The 21,275-nt window shown below is 35.4% G+C and overlaps 1 protein-coding gene across 1 annotated transcript; it reads right to left on the reverse strand.

The window, feature by feature from the left end:
* Positions 1 to 21,202, reverse strand: LOC124828863 (uncharacterized). Its single transcript, XM_047302248.2, has 11 exons — positions 20,994 to 21,202; positions 20,700 to 20,882; positions 19,134 to 19,251; positions 18,295 to 18,391; positions 11,549 to 11,655; positions 11,086 to 11,208; positions 10,796 to 10,949; positions 5,335 to 5,395; positions 4,882 to 5,243; positions 1,419 to 3,264; positions 1 to 559 (listed from the first exon to the last, which is right to left on the reverse strand). Exons 2-11 carry the CDS (start codon positions 20,825 to 20,827, stop codon positions 313 to 315), a joined length of 3,243 nt encoding a protein of 1,080 aa, XP_047158204.2. The 5' UTR covers positions 20,828 to 20,882; positions 20,994 to 21,202; the 3' UTR covers positions 1 to 312.
* Positions 21,203 to 21,275: the final 73 nt, after the last annotated feature.

Genomic DNA, 21,275 nt, shown 5'->3' on the forward strand with positions numbered 1-21,275 from the left:
TTGGGACACGAGGAGAAATGTTTTAGAAAGAACAATCAGTCTACAAGTTTCAAAATCTGTTTCGCATCGTTTTATACATCCTTGTTTCAAATAGAAAACCAGGTCAGTAAAACTTAAGGCTGCTGGTACTGCCACAGAGGTCGAGCATTGAATATAGTTTTTAACAACTATAGTTTTACAACAAGAAAATATGAAACTTGGCTTCAATCTGAACCCAACTACGTGGATAGTCAACAATGTCGAAGATGGTAACAACATGATTGGCCAGCGGTCATGCTTTTCAATGCACTGTAATCTATGTTAACTGCAGAACTATTTGATAGGTAAAGATGCCGAGGCAGCTGCTGCTTCTGCTATTAAGGAAATAGGTTGACGTGCCCCGAGGCAGGCACCTATATCAAATGGAAGCAACTCAGAACCATCAAAAATAAGATTTACTCCAGGAAGGATTGCTTCTTTACTATCACTTTCATCTGTTTCAGCTTTTAATGGGTTGGCTTGAGTACCATCTTCAAAGGGCCTTGTGGCAGCTTCGTAAACAGGAGCTAAGGCATAAGATCTGCAAGCACCATCCAAAAACACTAGTTTCTGAGAATTTGAATCATAAGGGAACCGAAATTATGACAAAGATCAACAGATGGAAGGGAGATTATACCAGCTTTCTTAGTATCTCAGTGTCTTGGGGAGGATTTTATAAAACTTCATCATTCTAATTTTAAACTATTCCGGCCGTATACCCTCACACACTACACATACTAAAAAGATAGAGATAGAAAACTAGCGGATACCAATGCAACATAATGCCACTGAAGAGTTATAAATACAAAAACGTATATTGGTTAGCATGGTAGAAAAAGTGAGAACGGTCTCAGATTAGGGATAAAATTGTATATAGTCCCTACCATTGCAATGCATGTACACAAACATCTAAGATACTTTATTCACCTTCATACACACCACCACAGCTGAAAATTTGTGTTTTTAATTTAGAATATATCAACAAAATTTTACAGTCATTGCGCTAGATTAAAAGCTTGATGATTATTTATGATGAAAAAACTGATTTTATTTCAATCCAAAAAGGATAGAAAAATTCATTCATTAATCTAATAAGAAAGGCTGTCTTTTGGTTCATAAACTTTCTAGGATTCCTACATTTATTCTCTAATCTAAATTTTAACTGCTCAAAGTCCCAAAGTTTTTCTCCTATAATACTTTTAGTCCATACTGTCAAGCAATAACAACATTGGCAGTTCAATGACTAGCCATGCCATCAAACGATTTGGTAGGATAGCGTTATAGAGTGATGCTTTAGCATTCTTATTCTTGAAAAAGGTTTTTTGGTAAACCATGTTTTTTAATCTCATATTTGTCATTTAGGGTTTAGAAAGAACTCAATGTTTTAGAAGTTAACAAACCTAAGAATACTGCCATCAAAGCTTAAAACTTCAGTTCGGCAGCGTTGTCGATTAGCCAGTTTTAGCCTTTGATGCTGACTCGAGGCCCCTGAAATTGGAGAAGAAGGGTCCATGAGTGGATTCCACTTTCCACTAGCATAATTCATTAGTTTCCGTGGGGATCCCTTGGCTTTCTGCTTCTGGTAAAGAACTTCCGCAGCAGGACCTGTTGCTTCGTACTCAGCACACATGTCAAGCAGGTTTTTCCTTAAGCTTTGCATTGCATGATGGTGTTCTTCAAATGAGTCACATTGAAGTAATTCAGATGAAACAACCCTTTGACATATATTACTACACAACTTTGGACTGAATAACGGAATCCCAAATTCAACACTCAATGGGACCCATTCATATTTCTCTTCTTCAGGCGTGAGCTGGCCTGATTCTTGTCCAATAAATAATTTCAGCAGGCGAATATACCCAATTGTCCATAGTTCCATCTTTTCAGCCAAATCAGTCAAGAGAGAATTCAGTTTTGAACATTCCCCTTCACATATTCCTACCTCTTTTCCAACAGACGTAATTGATCCATCAACGTTCTTTAAGGGCAGAGGGATATCCATTGTAGTCATCTTTCCAAATTCATCAAGGTCAAACCTACTTAGAGGCTGTACCAGCACAGCTGAATGTTTAAGAAGTGAATTTAAACAATGGAGTAGTATACTTCCCTTTACTAAATTTCCTTCATGCTTCCCTCCCAACCCTCCTATTGTGGAGCCATCCCAAGACCATATGAGAGCTTTCTCACAACCAGCCAATGGAGCAGGAAGAAAGCGCAAACATTGTCCTTTCATCAGAACAACTGATATAGGGCCACTAGCTACAGTTGAATATAATACCAATTTCATCCAAGGAGTCATAAAAGAATACGAGAGGGGACCAAAATGAACTAGACCCGTGGATCCAGGAAGAACTGACGAATGAGGAAGAGGCACTATGGACACAACTACATCATAGTCACGAACAAACAATCGATCAAGGGTTGCTGGAGCAAGTGAAGCCAAGCTTTCACAACGGAGAATGTCTACACGATATTTCTTAATTTTTTTCGACATTTCTTTTCCAACATCGGCCTCTTCAACCATTAGTTTCTCATCATTCCGAAGATTTCCATCTTTACTGGCTTCGTCCTGTACATGACTATCATCATCATCATCATCAAAAGGAATAGAACAGGTTTCACTAACCATATTACTAGGAGTAGCTTCAGTGGAAGTAGGCTGCACTGAATTCTCTAAAACTGAACTCAATATATCACAATCATCCTTCCCAGCTTCCGTAATACCAGAGTCTCCATATTTGTTAGTCGGAGATATATCTGATAATGGAGAACTAGACTCATCATTTTCTAACGTGGCTTCGTCCTGTACATGACTATCATCATCATCAAAAGCAATAGAACAGGTTTCACTAACCATATTACTAGGAGTAGCTTCAGTGGAAGCAGGCTGTACTGAATTCTCTAAAACTGAACTCAATATATCACAATCATTCTTCCCAGCTTCCGTAATACCAGAGTCTCCATATTTGTTAGTCGGAGATATTTCCGATAATGGAGAACTAGACTTATTATTTTCTAATGTAGCCGGGTTCATCTTATCTTCACCAACTTTTGCATCACAAGCAACTCCACCAGATTGTAGACATTCTAACACACAACGCAAGCTAAATGCATGATTTGCAAATTCCTGTAGCTCTCCCTCAAATTTGGCACCTTCCAGAGTGCTAAGATCCTTGCAAAGGTCAGCAATGACGGCGTGATCCAATTTCCCCGCTTCATAGAGTGTAACAGCATGAGATTTCAGGCCTGATACAGTTCAGGAAGAATGATTTTGGTTAATAGCAATATACAAAAATAAAATTCTCAGCCACAGGAGACAAGCCAAACATGCTAAAAATGAATAGACTAAAAAAAATTCACATCTTAGAGATAAACTGAACACATGGATTGTTATCACATTCTTAAATTAGAGAACACAGAAACATTGCACGGAATACTGTGTTTGAATACAACGGATCTAAGTTTATATGGACTCATTATATTTATTATGCATGAACAAAGGATATTTTGTTTTCTCAAAAATAAAGATTATGTTGTAATTAGAGGCAAGAGTCACAACATTCCCATCATAGTCTTCACTTGATGTATTTTCCCCAACATTGATCACATTATCCACGTTTACAGCAGCAACTTCTATAACTTTCTCTGTAGCCACAACAACAATGTCTCCATCATAGTTTTCGTCTTTGCCTTCCTCTTCACACATATTCTTTTCTCTTTTCTTCTCCCAATTGATTGAATTTTCTCCTCCATCTAAGGGTTTCTTTGCTTTCTTGATGTTTTGCAAACTATCTTTCCCAACAACCATACCCTTCTTTACCTCTTTCCTTCTTTGCATGATGTCATGAAGAAATTCCTTGCTCCCTCCCTTTCTTGCTCTATCAACATATTTCTCCCTTCCTTTTGAGTTCCTTTCTTGATTATGGTATTCCCGTATCATTTCTTTCAATTCTTGGAAACCTTCCCTGCTTTCCTCCCTTAATTTGACTATGGCTCTACCTCGCTCACTGGTCGGACCAATTGTTAGGAACTCAGAACTGACAAAAGAAAGAAGAGTAATATTTCTTTGTAGAAACTACTAAAAAGAACACAAAATTAGGAGAACACTCTCTCCTCCAATGGTTTCCCCTTCACAACTTTTGTATATGGTTGGGACACCCCAAGTGCTCCAATATATATATATATATATATATATATATAAATAGTTATACTTTCCCGCTCAAAAAGAAAAATTAGTTAGCTTATTATATTATATATTATGTTCAAGATATTTTGTATTATTATCCTTTAGAATATCTTAGCTCATTAAATTGATAATTTATTATCTATGCACCAACTTTGGGAGTGGGGACTTGACAGTTGTATGTTTACTTTGGAATTACTTTTCAAGATCAAAATATTCTGATTTTATCCTATTTGATTGCTGTTTTGTGTGCAAACCAAATCTCTCTAATTTGATTTGATCACCCTCTATTTACTTTCCTTTCTGCATGTATTATGTAACTGAACAATGCTGCCTATATATGTATCTTCTTTTGTTCCCCATCAGTCCCAAAAACCACCAAAAGTAATGAGTTTGAGTAAAAAATAGAAGTAATTTGTATAATTATTTCCTTAATCAGCTGCAAATATACATGATATTTATATAAGTAGATATGGAAGTTACAGCAACTTGTAACTGAAAACTAACTTAAACTAGCAGACAAACTAACCCGAGGAAAAAGTATATAATATAACAATGCTCAGAATAACAGCCTGTGCATACACTCTAACAAACATCAGTAGGACAATAACAATAAGAAAAACAATTCAAAAAGTTCCATTAAATGAATTTAAGCTTTAGAAAATGATGAAGGAATATACCTGGCGAAACAGAACCCATCATAAGATATGATGTTATAGTAGCATCAACTATGAAAGCAACACGTGTATAGGAAGAATGAGGACCATAAGCATCACCTTGATTGTTATTACTATCAGTGAGCATATTATGAAAACCATGACTACCCATAGAAGCATCTTCATCACTGCCTGCACTTTTAGGAGACCCAGGTATGTTTGCATCCTGGAGAATAGATGCTGGATCAATTACTTTCGTTGCCCATCCCAATCTACATACAAAAGACGCAGCAGCCTGCAGTTGTGACAAGTCAGCCTGTAGGGTTGCTGCCAATTCAGCAACAGATGCATTTTCATTTGAAACAACAAACACTGCATATAGTAGCCTAGATGAAAAGGATATGGTGTTACTTATTCCACTTTATGGAAACATCACCTAAAAACAAAAGGATGGCAAGACAGGAAAGAAGGCATTACTCTTCTATAGGATCTTCATAAGACTGCTCCCTGTTGGAAACGAAACCTTCGAGCCTGGAAACTGAATCACCGCCAAAAGTATAAAAATTGTTGAAAGAGAGAAAAATAGATGGATGCAACAGTTGAAAACTGTTTGTATGGACTACACTATAGAGTCTGTTTTACATAAGTTTATTACAATAAAAAGAATTAATGGATATTTTATTCTATATGCATGATGTAGGGTTCTTCCAAGGGGAAACACTAGGGAGATTTGGCACCAATGAGCCGTGAGCATACTATATAACCAAGATATCACATCCAACTCAAAACCTTAAGACAATGAGTGTGTCGGTTTTCTTTCTTATACACTACTCTTTTGACTTATTCCTACTCAATGTGAGACCAAACTCACACTTAGAATCCTAACACATGATATGATATACACCAATAAATCATTCTAATATATCTGATTCTAATAAGATATACATATAATTATAAAAATTCAAATTAAATAATGAAACAAATAATGAAATATAAAAGAATAAATCTTAATAGATCATCTAACTGTAAACTATTCTAAAGATGAAATCGGATACATCTCATAATTCTAACAATCAAATAAAGGAGAGAAAAAACAGTCCCCACAATCATAAGATACAAGGCACTCTGATTACATAGGGGTGTAGTCAATTACTTAGTTTTAGTTATTGTTCCTAGTTTAGTGGGATTTCGGAATATTTCTGGTGATCACAACTTTTTGACTTACATTTGGCCACATGTCTTTTGTATGTCTAAATAAAAATCATTATGTTTATACTGTACCTTTATGACTCACCCACCACAACAAAAAAAAAAGTAAGAGAAGAAAACCAATAAGCCACTAATCCATACCTCAAATTTAACTTTCAAGCCTCATCCTTCCAAATTATTGACTATGTCAGAGTACAATAAAATATTTAAAATCATCTTGATCATATCTCAAAATAAATGAAAGTAAGTCTGATTTCCTTATGTGAGATTGTTAATAAATAAAATGATTTTTTATTTCCTTACACAGTTCAAGTATTACCATCAAAGACTACAGAAAAATTTAAAAGTTTGGAGATTAAATTATAACACAAAATTAAGATTTAAAGAAAAAGGAACTTGACTGATTCCTTAGAATGCAACTTTGGATATATTGGCTACACTAATGAGGTAAGGAGTTATTTTAGAAGAAATAAATGAGAATTATTTATTGATAACAATCACACAAATTACATTCTCATAATCTCTATTTTGTAATAATCAAAACCTTTAAAATAAGAAAATAAAAATATGCCGAAATGAATAGGATGATTATAAAGACATTTTTCCTAATCAATATGGAAATATTATGAAAAATTTTATCCAAATAATTTGCTTTCAAGTTGGTAAATGAATATCAATCATTCTCAACTTGCCTACAAGATCCTCAAATCTACCTTGAGGAAGCTTTTTGTGAAAACATCTTGCCAAGATTATCTTTGATGAAGTGTCTACACTTCTAATTGTCCTTCATAAAGGTATACGCTATACACGTAATATCTCTCCTCATTACATTGTGTTGGAAGTTTCACATTGACTACTAATAAGGCTAGTTTAGGGTATATAAGTAGGTGGAAACCTCACCTTATAAGTCTGTTTTGTAGGGTTGTGTTAGGCTTAAAGTTCATTTCTTAACATGGTATCAGACTCATAGTTTAGAGCTTATCATAGCAAAATTTGTTGTTTGTTAGGCATATTGTTCCACCCGCTATTAGGTTGCTATCAGACCACTCGTTAGTGTCTAGTCCCATGCACAATATGTATATACCTCGGCGTGAGGAGGGGTGTTGGAAGTTTCGAATCACTAGTGATAAGGCTAGTTTAGAGTATATAAGTAGGTGCAAATCTCACTTTACAAGTCAATTTTGTAATGTTAAATTAGGCTTAAAGTTCATTTCTTAACACACTGCTTTGAGTTACCCTAGATTACTCCATCTTTTTATACTTGCCTTTAGTCTATTTCTTTTGTGTCAATTCCAAAATCTATAGATGATGCTTAAGCCCATCTTGATTGGCATCAAACCATGCTTCATGAAAGCAATGCTCTTAAGAATAGTGAAACTTGGAAGCTCGTCCCATTACCATCTAGGAAATTGGTTGTTGGGTTTAGGTGGATTTTTGCTATCAAAGTTGGTCTTAATGTTACTATTTGTCATCTCAATGCTCACCTTGTGGCGAAAGGTTACAAAAAAATTTTGTTTGAATAATCTTTTGTTCACTTATTTATAACTATGGCTTATTTTCAACAATGGCTTCTTTACCAACTAGAGATTTAAAGTAAGAAATTTAAATGGAGCAACCACCAGGTTTTGTTGCTTAAAGCGAGTTTTTTGGATTGGTATTTTATCTCTACAAAACTTTATATGGCCTGAAACAGTCTCCTAGGGCATGGTTTGGAAGTTTTAGCAATCTTGTTCAACAATTTAGTATGACTCACAATGAGGAAAATCACTTAGTCTTTTACCATCACTCAAGTGTTTGGTGTATCTATTTAACAATATCTGTTCATGATATCGTTCTCACAGGCAGTGACCAACATGGCATCTCCTAAATGAAACAACACCTTTGTCACCACTTTTAGACCAAAGATCTTGGAAAACTCAATATTTCTTGAGGATTGAGATAGGATAATCCAACAATGGTATTGTTATATCTCAAGGGAAGTATTATCTCAAGGGAAGTATGCTGGTAGGACCATGAGGGTCTACATTAGGAGAAAAAGAAATAAAACACAAAATAGAGTTTGTTAAGAGGTGTAGGGGTTGTTAGGCGGGGGTTGTCAGGTTGTGTAGTGTCCCTTGGGGGATTAGCTATATAAAGGGGGAAGGTGTCCTGAGACAGACACATTGTTTTGTATCTATGATAGCTAACAAGATTTGTTACATTCTGTGTGAATGGAGGTTGGTTCCTTGGATGATTTTTGAACATATTCATTGTTTCCAAGTGTGATTCTAAGTCCCACATTGGATAGAAATGAGAAAATAGACCACCATATAAGGTTGAATATCCATTAACCCATTATCTTAAGGTTTTGTGTAGATAGTGGTGTCAATTCCTTATGTGGTTAGGCTCAGATCTCCTTGGTGTTGTATTCTCCAATGAACCTCCTTCTTGATAAACCTAACAAGTGGTATCTAGAGCCAGGTGTCTTTTGTAGACTATGTATGGGATTGTTAGGATATAATGTGGCTATAATAGAAGGAAACAAATTAAGAAATAGTGTTAGTTAGGTTGTTAGGGTGAGTGAGGTTGGTTTCCTTTACATAGTTAGAGGGTCCTGGAATGAGGGTTAACTTTTGGAAAATCTTGAAGATTGAGCTTTGGGTCTTTGTGAAGGGGAGACTATTGGAGGAGAGAGTGTTCTCCTATTCTCTGTGTTCTATACAGTCTATACAAGAAAGAATATTACCCTTTTGTCTCTTTTCAATTTTGGGTTCCTAACTATTGGTCTGACCCGCCGGATCAAAGGTTGCAGATCAAGAAGTGATCAATAAAGGGTGGAAGCATGGAAGGAAGAGACAATACCTTGGAGAGGAGGACCAGTGAACAGAAAATGAGCAGGGCAGAACCAAAAATGAGCATGGCAGAATGGAGAAGAAATATGCAAGAAATGCAGCAAGAAATCAGGATTCTCATAAAGTACTTAGAAAGAAGTGAGAAATTTGTCATGAAAGGAAAGAACGAGGGAAAAACGAGTAGGTATGTTCTGAAAGATAGTCTCCTAGACATCAAGAAAGCCAAGAAACCCTCATATGGAGAAGAATATTCAACCAATAGGGAGAGGAAAAGAGAAACAGAAGCTGTTGTTTTTAGTGTTGATGGTTTTGCAAAAATTAGAGGGCAGGATAGGAGAGAAGAAAATATATGTGAAGAGGAAGGCAATGACGAAAATGTGATGGAGACATTGGTGTGGCTGCTGCTGAGAAAGTTGCAAAAACTGTTGTTTTTAGTGGAGATAGTGTGGTAGGTTGTGGTGTGTATGTCAAAACAGTGAAGAAGGGGGGAAAATTGTTGAGGCCTGGGGTTAAAACAGTGATGTCAGGGAGCAACCTAGTTGAGTTTGATTACAATGCAAGAGAGGAAAGAAGAGAGGAACTTCTGCAAGACATCAAGAAAGCAAAGAAACACTCAGGTGAAGGAGACAATTCAATCAATTGGGAAAAAAAAGGAGAAGAGGATGCCATTGACAATATTGGAGCTAGGAAGGGTGAGGAAAAACCTGTTTTCCGTGGGTGAAAAGAGAAGAGTTGACCACTAATGAAGGGACTGACACCCAAGGTCAAACAACAGGGGCAGCAAATGCTTCTGAAGTTCAGAACACCAAAGGATCAACAAAAGGACACCCAAACAGCAAAGAAAATGTAGTCCAAGGGTTCAAGACCTGGCACCAAAAATCCAAGAACCTTTCTTGGAAAAATCTACAAAAGAGAGTTGAAGGGAACATGAGAAGCATGCTATGTGAGAGTTGGGCAGCAGTAACACATATTGGGAGTGTGGAAATTTTACATGAGAGTTTGCAAGTAGATGGAGCGACTACTGAAAGTGTTGTTGCTACAAGAGCCGATGAGGACAGAGATGAGATTTTGAGGATTTCACAAAATTGGGCTAAAAGAATCCAGGAAGAGTGGAAGTCATTGGAGGAGGATTTGCCACTACCCAAGCCTCCAGACCTGAATTGGAGGCCAGTAGCCAGTGGGTTCGCTTCATATGATAACATGATGATGAAGAGGAGCCATGAGATCAAGCTTCACGGTTCCAACCTTGAGGACAAGGTTGTTTTGCAGTAGGGTGTAATGTTAGGATATAATGTGGGTCTAATAGAAGGAGACAGATTAAGAAATAGTGTTAGTTAGGTTGTTAGGGTGAGTGAGGTTGGTTTCCTTTATATAGTTAGAGGGTCTTGGAATGGGGGTTAACTTTTGGAAAATCTTGTAGATTGAGCTTTGGCTCTTTGTGAAGGGGAGACCTTTGGAGGAGAGAGTGCTCTCCTATTCTTTGTGTTCTATAAAGTCTACACAAGAAAGAATATTACACTTTTGTCTCTTCAATTTTGGGTTCCTAACAGGGATTAATCTCCCTTGTGTTGAATATACACACAGGGTCCTCTATTTATAATAGAAGAAATATGGACTAAGCCCAAAATACAAATAAAAAATAATAACAAACTAACAAAAGATAAAAGATAAAGATAATATATCTAACAGTTACAATATCTTGTGTTAGTTACAATATTATGTGTATATAGGCTTAGTCCAAATTTTCCAGTACGATTCTTTAGTATAAATATATTGCCCTATATGTATGTTCTACACAAAGGAATTAATCCTATATCTAGTTTTTCTCTATTTTCACAATATGAAAAGCCTAGAAAGCAAAAAATAAAAATAGAATCAAACTTGAACTCAAGACAGACCTTTAAAGCGATCATCAGGATACACAGGAACATCAAAATAGATCAATCCTCGACCATAAAGACCTTTTACAACATCAGGATCAAACAAGATAAATGAATTTGCTTCCTCCTTACAAAGTTTATCTATCATGGCCATTTCCTCTTCTGAAAGTTTCTATGAAGACAAAAGAAAACACATGAAAAAAATAAAGTGAATACCTAAACTACGTGTTATTTCCAATAAACTCAATGGACAACATTATTGCAAATGAACCCTCCTCCATTAACAAGGGTGAAAATGCAGACCGTACCTTAAATTCTTCCAAAGTAAAGTTCACCAAACAAACTCCCCACCAAGGTTCAATAGGAAAATCCACAGGCTGTGTAGGTAAAAGTTCTTTGGCAATTGACTTGTTCAGCTTCCACATGATTTTCTGAATACCCCAAAAGAGGCATTAACAAGTAAGGAAAGAATGTAATGAAATCATTATCCAGTTTAAGGCAAGGGGCAACAAGATCTTGGATATGACATGAGGAAAAAATTTAAAGTCTCTAATCAAAGGCATATAAGTGAGAAGTGTCAGATGAGGATAAGGTATATTATTCAGTTTGACATCTCTAGAATCAACACCTTCCCTGCTTACACCAAGTCTTTAAAGCTAATATCAGCACCGCTATTGAAACAGGTACTAAAGTAATCACAGAATGCATACAATTTGATACAAGAATCAAAAGTATATTTCTGTATACCATATTGAAAAATCTATCTAGTACCTTAGATCTGCACTTGTTCATTATATCAATAAATTCATTCCTCCCAATTCCTGTAAGCCTTAAAGCATCAGCGGCACTAAAATTCGGGATGCTGTCATAAGGTTGCTCTGCACATAATTAAAACATGCAGGAAACTTTTATGTCAGCTCACTTGCAAGCAAATATTTATTATTTTGCACATTAATTAAGCTATAGCACAATCAAAAAAGTGAACAATACCAGATGGAGTTCTTTGATTATTAGAGTATGTACTTAGCTACACTGCAAAATGTAAAAATTGTACTACGTAGTCAGAGCAGTTAGCTATTCGTAACAGTTACCTCTTGCAACCTTTCGAGTAAAGGCTGTTAGTTATCTCTTATGTTGTAAGAAGTTAGCTAAAAATACTAATGTATGCTTCTATATTCAATATATTGATAAAATGAATACCATTCAGTTTGCTAAACAGCTCCTCTTGTTCAGTTCATTTTACATGGTATCTAAAGTGAGATCCTATAAATTATAATAATTAGAAAAATATACAAATATGGTTAAATATTTTAAGTAAAAGATAAAACAATTTATTATTTATAATTTAAAAGATTTATTAGAATATTATAATGGATAATGGAATATTTTGTGATATGCATAGTTAAAATAATATTTAGTAGAATATTTTAAAATATAATATATAATAGAGATAATATATATAATATATTGATAATATAAATATATATTTATATAGATATAATATAATGAAGTTTCTGATGACTTATTTGGGTGAGATATGGGATAAGATTTTATACTAAAATCTTAATTAGTTAACGTAGCATTTTGTGCCTTAAATCTCGTATGAGGTAAAATTGGTTTCCTAGGTTAAATGTTACACATAAGTAGAGTGAATTGGATGAGAGTTGAACATGGTTATCAAACTCGCAAGTTAACTCGTTACCTCAGATGAGTTTACGTGTTTACTCATAGCTTTCGAGTTAACTCCGAAGCAAACTCGATTTTGGAGTAGAATCACATAATGGTAGGCTTGGTCAAACTCACGAGTGTGCTTCCAATTTGACGAGTTCGACAAAATTTCTTTTTTTAGGTAAAACAAAGTAAATTTTAGGGGTGACTCACCAGATTAAGGTTTTGTGATCATCTTTCAGACTTAAGCCCATCTTCTTCCAACTCTCGCTCTTGTGCTTTGTCTCTCAATTTCACGTAACTTGCTCGCCATCGCTATTAGCCGCCATCACAGTCATGGTCCTTGTGGCCAAAGTCGTAATTGCTCATTGTCGCTCGCCGAGGTCGTTGTTGCTTATCGTGGGTCGGATTAGCTCTGACTTTGCAGCTCCTCGCTCTGTTTTGTTTTTCCTTTTGCAAAGCTAACACCTCATGTGTGCTAGTTCTAATTTTATATCCACCCTTGGTTTAAATTTTATTAGTACCATGACTAAATTTTTAAGCCCTTTTCTCCCCTTGTGACAAATAAGGGTCTTGACAATTAGATAATTTTTTATTAGGGAATTTTACAGTGAACTGAAATTGAAACAGGATGTTTGGGGATCGTTCAAATTCACTTGAAAGGAACCTAAGTGCATCTTCATCTATTAAAAGTAGAAGTAAAAATGTTCCAAGAAACATACACTTGACCTTTGAATTTATGTTTTGGAATATTTGTAAGAACTTATTTATTTAAAGTACTTTTAAGTTATATAAATTTGTGGACTTATTTGAATTCAAATGTTATTTATATAAATTAAATTTTTTTTTCATGTAAAGTAAACTCTTACGAGTTTATTGGACTCTCATGAGTTTACGTAAACTCTCGAGTATGACACTTGGAGTTGAAGCATTTAAATAATTCAATATTCAAATCTAGAATTTTCAAGTGGTTTAGAAAGTGAAACGTGAGGAGTTCTTTGAAGGAGGGAAGTGAGTCAGTTGTAGATTAAAAAGGGTAAGATTAAACTTTGTAGTATCTAAGTGAAGGAGCTAACTTCTTTAGCTGATTTAATTGTTTCAACATGTTTTAACTTGTTTAAACTTGTTTTTCTATCTTATTTGTGAATATATAATGAGTTTTGGTCGTGAATTGATGTAGTGTGAGAAACTTGTATGGGCATGGGATGATTGCCGACATGTTTGTGTGTGCAATGACTCAGCGAAAGGTGGTGAAGGGTAACTGATAGGATATTAAGAGTCTATGGGAGGAGAAAAAGGAATTTATAAAGTAGTTAGGAGGTTAGGGGGTGTTGTAATGGTTGTAACTGTTAGCAATTATGTTAACATTTGGTTAGTAGTAGGGGAGAATTTATAAGAAGGATGGGGGACTCTAGAAAAAGAGTAGCGTTTGTTAATTCCTTTGTATAGACAGGACTTCTATATCCTGTGGAGGGAGAATGCTCCCTTGTGAGTGTTGATTGTGTACATTGTATACTTGTTTACAGAAGGAATATACATACTTTTTCTCTCTTTTGTGTGAGTGAGTACTATGGGGAGAGTTAGACTGATTTCTTGACGAAAGAAATCTATCAGTAACTCTGCATAGTTGTAACGGAGGTGAACTTCACCTGGGTCACTCTTGGGGAGAGTGGTAGGAAGTGGCACCAACAAGCTTCTCCCATAAGACTCCTATGAAGCAGGGCAAGTGGATCGGTTATTGGTAAGCTGCATGCAAGAGTTACAACTCAGCTTCTTGACGTTGAGATCACTAGTGGTTGGATTGTTGATATGATAATATGTTTTCTTTTAACTGATGTGAGAGACAACCTGTTTTGTATGTATTTGCATGGTATGTTGTTTAAGTTTATGATTTTTATTGAAAAATATTTTTGAACATATAGTATGGTGAAAACTATGGTTATGTGTTAGAGTACTAGAGTTGATAGTTGTTTGTATTATGTACAGCATTGTATTTTCTCTACTGTCATGTATAGTTTCATAAGTGACAGTTGTAAGATTTTGTTATTACTAACAGAAACCAGTCTCCAATAAATAGTTTCTTTGTACTAGACTTAAACCATTTTGAGATCAATAAATCAATATTCATTGTTCATCTTCTCTCTCTACTCCAATTATCTAAGATGGTATCTAGAGCTTTGCCTTCGTCGATCCTAAATCCTTGATGATTATTGATTTGCTTATTCTGCTTCTGCATTTGTTTTGTGCACGAGTTTCATTCATCAATTGTGTTCGTCGTTCGAGTTCATCAGTATGATGAGAAGTTGTTCATTATTTGCATTCGTTGTTTCAGTTCGTTGATTGCGTTTGCAAGTTCACTTCGTTTATGTTCGACAGTTCAATTTGATTCAGTTCATCAAATCAGTTCACCAACTCAGTTCGATTCCATTAACTAGTTTCGTTTGTTTGAGTTTGTTGAATTAGTTCACTAGTTCAGTTTGATTGCCTTTGTTGATTGCGTTCACCAACTGCGTTCGTCTTGTTCATTCGGTTTGTTCGCATTTGTCTTCGCTTGTCTTTGTTAGTCACGGTTTCTTCACTTGCGTTGATTCGAGCTTGACTACTTTTGTTCTATTCAAACTCGTCACTTCATTTCCTTTCATCGGTGCTTAAGGAAGAATAAAGAAACTACTTGTTCCTTAGGAGGTTAGGAGGAGTACAACCTTTCTAAAAGGAAGGCTATAGATAGGTGGTTGAGGCTCATTTGGGGGATTGTTGAAAATTTATAGAGAAGGTAGACAGGACCAAGTTTGTCCTGTGATGGAGAAGAACATTGGCTTTGCCAAGTACAAGTCTTGTAATCGTGTGATTGTACGCAATAAACGAGGTGTATTCAGTGTATGAACTGATGCATTCTAAGTTCTTGGAGGTGTGTGAATTATGATAACCAGGTTTCTCTTGATTGGTCCAACCTGCCAGATACAAGGAGGAGACATGAAGGTTTAATAGGAGCGTCAGAGACATGAACTGAGAAGTGGGCTAGCGATCAGGAGAAGGTGAATGCCGAAGTCAAAGACAACACTCAAGAAAAAAAATATATTAAGGACAATCAAGTGGGGCGAAAGAAGTTCAGAGAAGTGTGAAAATTCTATCAATGGAGGGAGAAAAGGAGGCATTGAACAAAATGATGACTTTGAAGAAGAAGAGGAAGAGGTGCAAAGGCATTGGATGAAGAGGGTGGAATTACCCACCTTTGTAGCAGGAAGTGAGGTACTTAGGACATGTGATTTCGCTCAAAGGAGTTGAGATGGACCCTAAGAAGCTGGTAGTAATATAACAGTGGCCCACGCCTAAAACAATCAAGGCCTTAAAAGGTTTTCTTGCCCTTATGGGATACTGTAGGCGTTTCATACAGAATTATGTGAAGATAGGTAGACCCCTAACAAAGTTACTAAAGAAGGGAAACTTTTAGTAGAATAAGGAGAGTGGTGAGGCCTTAGAAAACCTAAAGAAGGAAGTGACAACTATGCCTATGCTAGTGTTGCCGAATTTCATCCAACCTTTTCCTATTGAATGTGACGCACCAAGGAATGGGATAGGGGTTGTGTTATCCCAAACAGGAAGCCTATCGCATTTTATAGCAACGGTTTGTCTGAATCCTCTTCCATGAAATCCATCTATAAGAAGGAGTCTGTGGCTTTGGTTTTGGCCATACAACATTGGTGGTCATACTTGCTAGGGAAAATATTTACAGTTTGTACAAATAAAAAAGGCCTAAGGTATCTCTTGGAGCAGCGGATAACGAAGCAAAACCAACAAAACTAGATGGCCAAATTGCTGGGATAGAAGTTTGATAGTGTCTACAAGGCAAGGTCATCCAACAAGATGGCTAATGCACTATCCAAAAGGTGGGAGGATATATCTAAGGAGGACAAGGAGTTATGTGTCTTATCAAAACCTTCGTGGCAGGATTTCATTCAATATAGAGGAGGTCAACAATGATGCGATTCTTTTGTAGAAGATTGTTACAGACTTAATGGATAACCCAGGATCTCATGGCCATTATACCCTGGAGCATGGTGGACTACACCATAAAGGCAGGATAGTAACTTCAGCAACATATCCCTGGATTCCTGAAATTGCTAGCACAATATCATACAACTCCTACAGGGGGACATTCCAGTGTCTTTCGAACGTATAGGAGGATTGGCCAATCCTTATACTGGATTGGTATGAAGAACAACATGATAGAGTTTGTGGCAACTTGCTTGGTGTGCCAACAACACAAATATTTGGCTTCCATCAATTGCTAAAAATTTGTCAAATGTTAGTTAATTTGCCACAAACAACTTTGTGTTCTTCGAATTTCATCCTGATGTGTGTTGTATAAAATCTCAAGGGACAACATATAAAGGCCTTCTTCAAGGAATTGTTGTGTTGATGAACTTTATTCATTTCATAATCTCAAGCTTCAACATAACTCCTTTGTGTTATTGTAATCTTCCAAATCCTCTTACGGTTCAGCCACCCATAGCTCTTTGTAGTTAGAGCTAATGAAATAAAGCTAATATTGTAAATTCTTGTTCTATTCCGATAAAATCTAGTAATGCCAGTACACTAGGTTGGGTCATTAAAACACTCATGTAATGAAAATTGCCATGAATCATTGCAATGTTTATTTTGTTCTTCTTATGTCTCTGATTCTGTCTATTCTCCTTTAGAATTGATTTTCAATGATCTTTGGGGATCTCCTCACATTATCTCTTATGTAGGATACACATATTAGGTGTCTTTCATTGATGCCTATTCACGGTTCACTTGGATATTTCCTATAAAGTCTAAAGTTGAAACATTGCATGTTTTCAAACGATTAAATCATTAGTTGAATTACAACTTCATTCAAAAATAGAAAATGTCTAGTCAGATTGGGGTGGAGAATATTGACCTTTTACAAATTTTTTGGCCAGTCATGGTATTAATCATAGACTCAATTGTCCACATACACATCATCCATCTCTAATCCATAATCTTTTGGGTCTAATTTTGTATTTGTTCGAACACCAATTATTAACATACACCCATAATTTATCCTTCATTTTTTATTACTCATTTGGAAAATAGGTTTGAGTGAGGTGTGAATAGTGGATTTAATAACACTACACAGTTGAGCATCAATCTTTATCCATTGTTAATGGTGTGTTGGAGGAAAAGATTTAGAAGTAGTAGTGTGACGGGATTTACAGCTCCACCCACTTAACCATAACCATATTTTCGAAGTCCAAGTGAAATAGTTAGACTCACCCATCTCAATACTAACAATATGGCTAGATAAGATGGTAGATGTGGTATTGGAAAATATTTGTTTTTTGGAAAGCTAGGAGAAAGTTGATGAGAAAAAAAAAAACTACGATGGAAAAATAGATCAAACCACCAAATGAACTCCTATAGATCTGCCACCACAAGGGTAGGAGCACACGGAGGATGAGAAAACACTCCACCAAGGGTTTCCCTTACAAAGGGCCTTTCCTATCCTTCTTTCCCTATTTATATCTTATCAACAACCTCTAATTAGCTGATTAATATTCTAAATATCCTAACTAATTAAGATTCTAACTAATCTCTCCTCCTTATATCCTAACAAAGATAAAAGTAAATGCACAACTCTTCCAGTTCCAACCATTCAAGTTACAGAAGAACCCACTGTAAAAAAACATTCTTAAAGATACTATTCATATGGTAGTCAAGAATTTGGTTAAGATGGCGTGACTTCCAAAACAAAACACTCAATTGCAAGCTACATGCAGTAAATATTAATCAGGTCTCATTTTAAAAGATGATGCATTAGAGAATGGAAATAAGTATAAAGTTACCATTTCTCATAACTTCAAAAATCATATCACAATAATATCTGAAAGGTGATAGTCTCATTACACGGCAAATATATTCTGCCAGATGATACGGAAATAGCTGCAAGTGGAAAACCAAGAATATTATATGCAGATGAATAGTGTAAGATAGAGAATAGTTGAGAGAGAATTTCTATTCAGAAATTATTTTTCAATCCAACTGAAATCAGTTATACATGCATGTTCATACACTGTAGTCTAACCAAGTGGGAATTAGAGTCCACAGCTGTCAAGCTCGAACTAACTGAGAATTAGTTAGAGTCTACTGCTGTTTAAGTGTAAACTACAGATGATATGGAAACAGCTACTATACTATTCTTGTACAAAGAGTAAACAAAAAGAAACAACCTAAAAGAACTACAATACATTGCAAAAAAAGAAAGTAAGCATGAGCTCAATGCTTAATATCCAGGTTATGAATTTCTTGTCTTGTTTGTGTACGGTTATTACCCCTTTTACTCTATTTTAAAAAAACTTGCTTATAAAACAAATGCCCAACATCCAAGAAGTGGTATGTAGTAGTTATATCTGGAATCCAACTATACAGATGAGATCTTTTGTTTACAAAAGGACAAGTATGATTAAACTATTTATTATTGTAAAAAAAAAATTGATTCTAAAACAAAAGAGAAACAAAATCCAGTTTTTAATTAAAATGTCACAATTTTTATTTTAAAGTACTAAAATTTCAATTTTCTCTCATCAACATCTTAACAACAAAGTTTTCTGATCATTGATCATGTAAACACGGTAGTATTTGATAGACAGTATCAGAATCAGGCAGCATTTAGTGCAAGACATACAGCAAGATTCTTCCGCAAGTATCGCATCATCTCTTCATAATATTCGCTTTCTTTACAAACTTTACGAGCAAAACAACTATTCCATTGGATTCTCTTCTTTATGCAACTTTCGATTATCCTGCACAAAATTTGGATGGCCAACAAAAAATAGAAAAGGCAATATTATAATTGTCATATTGAAAACAAATAATTACTTATACACTACTATCCTTGTGGTTTGGACATGCACAAAGAAGACCACCAATAACACCAGTGAGGAGATTTTTAAAGCTGTAAAAGAGGTAGAAGGAGACCAAAAATGGTATAGGAGAACACTGTTAAAAAGAATCTTGAAGTTAACAAATGAAGTTAGGAACATGTCCCACCAGGCATAATCTTGGGATCCAGTGCCAAACATAACAAGTTTATCAGCACATTGATTACCCTCTCTAAAAAATATGGAAAAATGAATAAACATAGTATTACTGTTTACAAAAACAATTCAGCCATCTACTACAAAATTCCAAGGAATAATAGAAGTATGGGATCAAGCTTGAATAACAAACTGCAAGTCTCACAATCCAAAGATTAGTCAAATCTTTGGAGACAGCAACTTCTATAGCCAGAATCACACCCACTCCTCAGTATATAAGGCATAATAAGCACCAAGATATGAAGAGAAACAACCCACAATGGAAGCATGATAAATACCCCAAAACCAAAAACATCAGGAAACCTTTAGTCACCCCATCAATATTGCATTCAAACCAATCATTCTCACCTAGTTTGATGAGTATAAGACTTTCTTTGTTGTTATATAGTATTATGTCACTAGGATAATTGTATATCCTTGTGTATAATTTTAGTACTAACAACATAGCCTTATTTGTTTTCCTCTCCACAAAGATTATGTATTTCAATGGAGACATGACCCTTGAAATAAATAGAGTTTAGCATATGTTTATCTACTAAAAATACTATTTCTAAATGAGAATTTTAACCCTCAAAATTTATCGTTAAGCATAGATCATGGTTTTAACACTAAAGGCACACTAGCCAAACAAAATAAAATGCCCCTCATTACAACGAAAAAATACTTATTTTATTCTACTCTACAGTTATTTAAGATGTACTGGGTTGATATAATGATGTCCTTCAACAGATTGATTATCCCGCTCAAACAACTAAGTCCTCATTATCTAAAAGGGCATAAGATATACTTGAAAATTAAAGGGTCCTGAATAGCATACTAACTCAACAGAATGGTATACATACAAAAGTTTTATAGAGAGGTTAGCTCAATACATTCACTATAACGATGCAACTTCGAATGAGTAGCCCCACCTCACACATGGCGTATAAAGGATGAAAAGAATCAAATAATTAACCGTACAGTTTGAATCATGTATTTCTATTTAACAAGCTTGCAGAAAATACTGTGTAATACAAGGTCGTAGTTATTTCTAGTAAATTATTACAGAAAGTGTGCAATTTAGCTTCACGATTACTATGTGTGTTTTCTAAGCCTTTAAACTGCTTTAAAATATAATGACCAACTCCGGGAATCACAAGAAAAGTCATTCTAACCTTCTGTGCCATTCTTCTTTAGAAGAAAGAATAGCTTGAATCCTCTTTGGAAGGTTCTCCCACGTACACTCTTCCTTAATCGCTTTTTGCAATAATTGTTCCTCAACTGTCACGGGAGCACGCTGCATTTTTTCACTTCCCAGACGCCACAAAAGTCAACAGAACACGCACAGACGGGTGAAACTGCAAAATTGAGACCAATTAAAGCAAATCATTCAACACAAAACAAAGATCAAACAAGATCCGAAACGAGTATTCAGGTTTACTGTGAAAGCCAAAGCGAATGATCAGAACCTGAATGATTGAATGCAAGTGCGTTTAGTTAATTGAAGTTCTCGGGCAGACACCGTTGAGTTTTTTTTTTTTTTTCTTTTGCGCGAGATCGGACACAAGAGAAGTCATTTGTTAATTTGCTGGAAATTGAGAGTATTTAGACAGATATCATGGTTTTCCTTAACCATCATGACAATTACTACATTCCATTGAGTTTCTGACCTACTCGACAAGTTTGGGAAAATACATTATTGCATAAAAGAAAATACCGCTTTTTTTATATTTTTTAATTAGATTTAAAAC

This window comes from Vigna umbellata, chromosome 7 (genome assembly GCF_029865625.1).
Source record: "Vigna umbellata cultivar VRB3 chromosome 7, Vumbellata_1.0, whole genome shotgun sequence".
Taxonomy (NCBI): domain Eukaryota; kingdom Viridiplantae; phylum Streptophyta; class Magnoliopsida; order Fabales; family Fabaceae; genus Vigna; species Vigna umbellata.